At 66.3% G+C, this 6859-nt stretch overlaps 1 protein-coding gene across 1 annotated transcript; it reads left to right on the top strand.

Annotated features, from left to right (window-relative positions):
• Positions 1-2373: 2373 nt before the first annotated feature.
• LOC104632229 (bactericidal permeability-increasing protein-like) lies at positions 2374-6426 on the top strand. Its single transcript, XM_075768546.1, has 15 exons — positions 2374-2746; positions 2920-3034; positions 3125-3253; positions 3353-3508; positions 3640-3703; positions 3830-3890; positions 4050-4141; positions 4231-4443; positions 4554-4613; positions 5022-5189; positions 5330-5397; positions 5692-5734; positions 5961-6024; positions 6111-6187; positions 6267-6426. Exons 1-15 carry the CDS (start codon positions 2590-2592, stop codon positions 6306-6308), a joined length of 1509 nt encoding a protein of 502 aa, XP_075624661.1. The 5' UTR covers positions 2374-2589; the 3' UTR covers positions 6309-6426.
• The last annotated feature ends 433 nt before the right edge of the window (positions 6427-6859 follow it).

Genomic DNA, 6859 nt, shown 5'->3' with positions numbered 1-6859 from the left:
TGGGGTGCTGCTAGTCACGGCCCTGCCGGTGCTTCCCCTGCAGTTCTGGTTTACCCTGGTGCAACCCCTGCTAGTGTGGCCGGGGCTGAACAAGCTTTTTGGGAGAAGGAAATTGCATCAGGGCTTGTGCAACCCTGCAGGCTGGGGGTGCCCCAGGCAGCGGTGTTGGCCTGCCCTGCCCTGTGACTCACGGATGCCTCGGGGGACACACTGCCTCCTGCAGTAGATGCGTACAGACCTTCCTACAGGCCTGGTGGGGGCAAACTGGGGAGCCTGGGGGGGGGGCTCTGCTGCCCCAGCTGTCCCTGAGGCAGGAGGCCAGCTTGGGGCTGCCATGGCAGGGCCTGTCCTGCAGCCGGGGGTCTCTGAGGCTGGAAGGGGTTGACCAGCCCTGGCTGCAGGCGTGTGCACCTCTGCACAAGCATTCATGTGTGTTGCACAGTCACAGCAATGTGTGCTGGTATGTGCCCACTCATGGTTCCCTAGCCTGGCAGATCCACTGTGACGGGTGACTTGAACTGGGACACTGCCTGGCCCGGCCAACCTTGTCCTGGCTGTGACAGCTGCAGGGGACACTTAGGGAGATGGGTGGGCTCTGCGTCCCCATGGGTGAACGTGTCCATCAGTTCCGGTGTCCCCTCCATCGCCCTGGCAGCCACCAGCTCCTGCTCGGTCCTGGAGCGTGGCACCACTGGGGCAGTGGGTCCCTCTCCCGGTGCCTGCTTGCACTGCACGGCCCAGCCCGGGCCGCCTTCCCGGAGGAGTCCCGGAGGGTCCCAGCCCAGGGAGAGCTGGGGCCTGGGGGGTCTGCCTGGGTTGGGAGCGGTGGGGGGTGTGTGCTGGGGCTCTTCCCCACGCCATGGCACAGCAGCTGCATCCCTGCCGTGCTCCCTGGTGCTGTCCTTGCCTGTTTGCCGCTGGCAAATGTGGAAGCTCTGGCTGGAGCTGTGGGGAGAGGGGCTTCTGTGAGTGCTGATGTGTGTCCTCGTGTCTCTGCACAGACCCCCTGCCCAAGCCCCGTGTGCCCCAGGGCTGAGCCCTCGTGATGCAGCCCCGGCCATCATCCCTGCCTCAGGGCACAGGGGTGCAGCGTGGCACTGCTCCAGGGCTGTCACAACCAGGAGCCTGGCACCGCTGGGACAGCCAGAGAGCACGGGAAGGGGCTGTGCAGAGCTGGCCCAGGCTCTGAACAGGGCTGAGCCACCTGCCACGTGCCAGGATGCCGGATGCAACTGCACCAGGATGTGCCGGAGAGCCCCAGGGAGGGCCCAGCCCTGTGGCCACCTGTGCCCTGACCGGTCCCTCTCTGTTTTGATGGGACCTGATTCATCCCAGAAGGGATTAGGGACCGGGGAACTGAGTGACATTCTGGTCCGACCAGCCCAGCCACCCCAGGATGGACATCAGCGTCAGAGCTGTTCCCTGCTGCTCATTGTCACGCACAGCCCTGGGGACATGGCAGAGCTCAGACCCATGGCAGGACCCACAGCCCCTGCAGCTTGGGGCACCACAGCTGCCTGCCGCGGTGAGGCTTGGTGCAGGGTGGGGGCACCTGGGGATGGAGGGGCTGTGGTGGGCACAGGACTGGGAACCAGGGGTGGCTCTGGCCTTTGGGTCACTGCTGGGGGCCATGGCCATCACTGCAGCCATGGTTGGTGGCACTGGGGGGGTCCCAGGTAAGTGGGCAACTGCTCTCGAGGGGCCTATAAGGTGCATTACAGGGGGCTGTGGTCCCTCTCATGAGGTCAGCTGTGGGCCCTGCATCCCCCCTGGGTGCTGGGATGGGGCCCTGGGTCCCGGGTGCTGTGCCCGGGCTGGATCCAGGTGGGGAGCTGGACCCCTGGCAGCCATAGCCCATGGCATCGTCCAGCCAGAGGGACAGTCCCGCCGGTGGTGGGTTTGGGAGCGCAGGCGGCTCCTCCTCTGCGGCTGGGGCTTTTTGGAGGGGATTGCACAGTTCTGCTCTCGCTCTGACTGTTCTGACCTTCCCGTCACACTACGGCCCTGGGGGCTGCTGCCATGCCCTGGCCACCCTGACCCCCCACTGAGGTTTGTGTGCCCTCATGCAGGGTCCCCAGAGCCCTTCCCAAAGTGGCAACAGCCGCTGCTCCCCAGTGCAAGCAGGTAGAACTGTCCCCCCGGTGCAGCCCCCCTGTCCCAGGACCAACTCACCATGTCACCTGCTTGTCCATCGCCTTGGACTGCGCACAGCTGAAGCCCCTTGGGACCCTGGCCAAGCCGAGTCCCTGCACATCCCCACACTGGCCACATACCCCCTCCGCGAGGAGCCCTGGCCAGTGCCCCCAGCTCCCATGCACCCCCAGGGTGGGGGGCCAGCAGCGGTGCTGTGTGGGACCCTGGCTTTCTCTGCTCCCACGATGGGTACAAGTGGGGAACAACAGAGGAACCGGCTTCCCCTTTGAGTCACGCGTTGGGCAAGGCTGGGCTTTTGGCGGCCAGAGTGTCGCGGTGGCCCCTGCGTGTGCTCGGGAGGCTGATGTCACCCTGGGCTCCCTGTCCCCGATATAAGTCCCAGCCAGGCTGGTGCACGGGGACAGGGTCTCTGCAGCGATTGGGCATCCTACAGCCATGTCCTCTGCTCCAGCCTCCAGGTCCTGGCACCATCCCCAAGGCACACCGAGGCCGGCATGGCTCTGCCTCCTGCTCCTGCTGACTGCCTGCACGCCTGCGGCCGGCACCAACCCTGGCATCAAGGCCCGGCTGACCCGGAGGGCACTGGAATTTGGTGGGTCTCGTGCCCCTGACCACCTGGGGGGGAACAGGGCAGGGAGTGGAGGGGGATGATGCCCAGACTGCCTGGGATGGGGGATGGAGGGGTGTCCTGGACCTGTCTGCTTACCGCACCGGCACCCCAACCCCTTCCCTGGCATCCTCCCCCAAATCCTTGCTCTGTCCCAGGCCGGCGTTTTGGACTGGAGCAGCTCCGGTCACTGCTGCAGAAGGAGCATGAGCTGAACTTGAAGGGCTCCTACCACAGCCCGCTCCTGGGCACATTCACCTATGCCGTACCCCGGTAAGAGCTGCCCACGGGGTCTGTGTCCCCATCCCCATCCCCGCCATGCACCGGGCACAGCTGCAAGCCCAAGCTGCCCATGTCGCACAGGATCCGCATCCATGAGCTGCAGATAAATGACTCTGCCGTGGACTTTGCCGAGGATGTGGGGGTGAGGCTGACGGTGCAGTGTGCCCGCATCCAGCTCAGCGCTGATTGGGAAGCCCAGCTGGGCGCCATGTGAGTCCTTACCTGCACGGGGCACAGGGTCAGGGACCTGGGCAGCTCAAGGTGGCTCAGGGCCACCGCTGTCCCCATGCTCACCCACCCTGTCCCCAGCCAGGACAGGGGCTCTGTCGAGCTCTGCATGCGTGACCTGGACGTGATGGCAGTGCTGGGAGTGAGCGTGGACAGCAACGGCCGCCCAATGGTGTGGAGCGCTGGCTGCGACACCCGCGGCACCCACCTGCATGTGAAGTTTCACCGTGGACACAGGTAATGCCAGGACCCCCATTTCCCTCCTGTCCCTGGCACACAGGGACTCCCCGGTGCCCCCAGCTGGGGCAGTGAGCTGAGGGAGGCTGGGGTGCCGTGGGGTGATCTGAGGACCGCCCTCTGCCCCACAGCTGGCTCTACAACCTGCTGACACCACTGGTCCAGAGATCCCTGCGGCAGGAGCTGAACAAGCAGGTGGGTGCTTGGCCCCTGTGCTGTGGGGTGTTGGTGTCCTCGTCCCCCTTCCCCTCCCCAGCGGGCCCAGTGAGTGGCTTGGGGACCCCCATCTGTGAGCTTGCTGACGCCCTGCTCTTCTTCCAGCTCTGCCTCGAGATCCGCAGGGGCATCCTCAGGCTGGAGGCTGCCCTAAAGCACATGAAAGGTGGGTGAGGGGACCCTGGGGACTGGGGCAGGAGAGGATTGAGCAGGGGGATCTGGGGGGACTGTGCAGGGACCCGGTGCCCAGTGAGGTCTGTGGGACAAGGGCTGCAGGAGGAGGCCAGTGGTCTGGCTCCCCCCAGCTGCCCCTGTGTCCCTGCAGTGAGCACTCAGCTGGACCCCTTCGCCGCCATCGACCACTCCCTGCTGGGGCAGCCGGCCATCACAGCAGAGCACGGGGACGTCGCCCTCAAGGTAATGTTGTCCAGGTGTCGCTGGGCTGGGAACGAGGTGCAGGAGAGCTGGGCTGAGCCTCGTGTCCATCCATCCGTCTGTCTGCGCAGGGGGAGTTCTTCAGGGTGGGCAAGTACCAGCAGAGACCCTCCTCGCCGGTGCCCGTGGCGCGGCCCGTGGCGTTGCCTGAAGCCCTGCCCATGGCGCTGGCCGCAGCGCACGAGCCCATGCTGCTGCTGGCTGTCACCGAGTTCGTCGCCAACTCGGCTGCCTTCACATACTTCACGGCCGGGGCCCTGCGCAGGAACATCTCCAGCAGCATGGTAGGGGTGGCTCTGGCTGTAGCTGTGGGGCAGAGCTGCCCTGCTGGGGTGTCCCCGCACCCGCCTGTGCCTTGTGGCACCAGCGCCCTAACTCCTCTGCTGCCTTCCAGCTCCCGCGGCGGTTCCCTCTCCAGCTGACTACCAAGAGCATGGGGGTCTTCTCCCCGCAGGTGGGCACGGGTGGGATGGGACACAGGGAGAATGGGACATAGAAGGGATGGGACGTGGGATGGGATGCAGGAGGGACAGGATGCAGGTGGGATGGGATATGGGATGAGTCACAGGTAGAATGGGATGCAGGAGGGACATGGGATGGCATGCAGGCGGGATGGGACACAGGAGGGATGGGATGCAGGTGAGATGGGACATGGGATGGGACACAGGCAGGACAGGACATGGGTAGGTGGACCACAGGCAGGGCAGGACGCATTGCCCACCTTGCCTGCACCCAGGGTAGGGCAGTGATGGGCCACACAGCCCGCAGATGGTGGTGGGGGTCAGCTGGGAGCCAGGGCTGGTGCCCACAGTGACGGTGGTGCCAGTGTGGCTCCGTGCCAACCCAACCCTTGTCCCCCCAGCTGCAGGAGCGCTACCCGGACCAGCCCATGGAGCTGCACCTCTCAGCCCGCCGGCAGCCCCTGCTCTCCTGCCACCCCGACGCCCTGCATGGGGCCCTTTTTGGCTCTGCTGAGGCCTTCGTGGTGCTGCCAAATGCAACCCGTGTCCCCGCTTTTCTACTGAACATCGTGAGTGTCTGGTGCTGCCATGGCACAGGGTCTGGGGCCTGACCTCAAAGGGCTTGGCTGGGGCTGACCTCGCTGGGGCGATGCTGGGCAATGCAGGGTTGCAGGCACTACCCTGGTTTTTCCAACTTCTCTTGCTACAGGATGCCAACGTGACAGGGAAGCCAACCATCACCGGGAACAGGCTCAGGGGCACCGTGAGCCTGACGGGGTGAGTCCCCAGCCCTTTGCTGGGTCTTGCCTCCCCATGGATGTCCCCAGGGAGCTCTCTCCATTCTCCACCTCTGGTCGTTTGCCTCCCAGGGTCCCGTATCCCTTGCTTGGACTCCATCCTGCCCCCTGCTCTCCTCCATGCCCACTGCCCTGGCACTGGTACCCCAGCTAGGTCCTCAGCTGGACCCACTGCTGGGGTCCCAGCCTGGCCATGGAGCTCAGCCCATCCCTGCCCTGGGAGGAGGCAGTCCCTGTCCCCGTGCCTGGCTCTCACCCTGCTCTCTCCCTCCAGGCTCAGCGTGGCGCAGGTGACATCACACATAGGCCCCGTGGAGGTGAGTGGCCATGCTGGGGGCGCGACGGGGCAGCCGAGGGGACCCTTGGGCTCTGCATCTTCCTGGGAGCAGAGTCTGGGGGTGCTGTGGGCCCCATGCAAGGCCAGTGCTGCCGAGTGCTTGCACAGGCAGCGGGTGCAGATCTGGCAGGGGAGTTGAGCCCTGCCTGCGCTGCAGCCCCCTCTGCCTGTGCCGTGCTGGGCTCAGGGGGCTGCCTGTCCTGCAGGTAAAGAGGCTGGAGACCCTCCTGAAGTTTGGGCTGTGGCTTTTTGGGGTGCCCTGGGCAAACAGTGAGTGTTGTCCCCACCCTGTCCCTGTTTCCCCTGCCCAGCTGCCCCAGGGCCACCCCCCCCTCACAGCTCTGCTCTCCCCACAGAGCGGCTCCAGGCCGGCGTCCCTCTGCCTGCCCTGCACGGCCTCAGCCCGCTCAACACCCGGCTCTCGCTGCAGGAGGTGGGTGCTGCCACAGTTCCCTCACCCTGGTGCCCCCCAAGTCCTCCATGTCCCCTCCTCTCACCCTGACTCCCCACAGGGCTTCGTGCTCATCGCCACAGACCTACAGTACGAGCCATGAGACCAGCTGCCTCGTGGGACCCCACCGGCCCCCCACCAGCTGTGTCCCTGTCACCTTCACCATCCTGCCAGCAGCCGGGGGGAGCCGATGCCACCGTGGCCCCATGGTGGGCAGAGCTGCCCGGCCGTGAGACCCACCGACTCCCCCACCTGCCGGGGGCTCCAGCAGGGATTAAAGCCCGGAGCGTGGCTCAACCTGGTGTGGGGTGTGTGGTGCTGGGGGAGCCCCCGCAGCCGGGTCCCCCACGCAGGGTCCCATTCCCCGCTGCCTGCTGGGGCATTGCCGTGTCCCTGGCTGCGTGGGGCTCTGGCCGGGGGCGAGGGATCCCGTGTCCTGTGCTGGGGCTCCTGTCCCACTGCTGGGCGCAGAGCGGTTGGGGGGTCGGGGGGGCTGGGGACGGGGACGGTGGTTCTCGGGCTCGGCGGGGGCGGGGGGGGCGGTCACCCCCAACCCTCGACCGTGTGCCGGCCATATGGGTGCCCTCTGCCCCCAGCAGTGGCCGCTGCGGCTGCACCTCCACGGTAGTTTCCCCCGTCGCCCACGGGATGGTG

This window comes from Balearica regulorum, chromosome 16, assembly GCF_011004875.1.
Source record: "Balearica regulorum gibbericeps isolate bBalReg1 chromosome 16, bBalReg1.pri, whole genome shotgun sequence".
Classification (NCBI taxonomy): Eukaryota; Metazoa; Chordata; class Aves; order Gruiformes; family Gruidae; genus Balearica; species Balearica regulorum.
Note: the sequence above shows the minus strand (reverse complement) of the source record. Positions and strands in the feature narration are given on the sequence as shown.

Coding starts and splice junctions, on each gene's coding strand:
- LOC104632229 (XM_075768546.1), top strand. CDS start 2,590: ATGTCCTCTGCTCCAGCCTCCAGGTCCTGGCACCATCCCCAAGGCACA. Junction 3,891..4,049: donor TGCCCTAAAGCACATGAAAG/GTGGGTGAGGGG, acceptor GTGTCCCTGCAG/TGAGCACTCAGCTGGACCCC. Junction 4,142..4,230: donor ACGGGGACGTCGCCCTCAAG/GTAATGTTGTCC, acceptor CTGTCTGCGCAG/GGGGAGTTCTTCAGGGTGGG.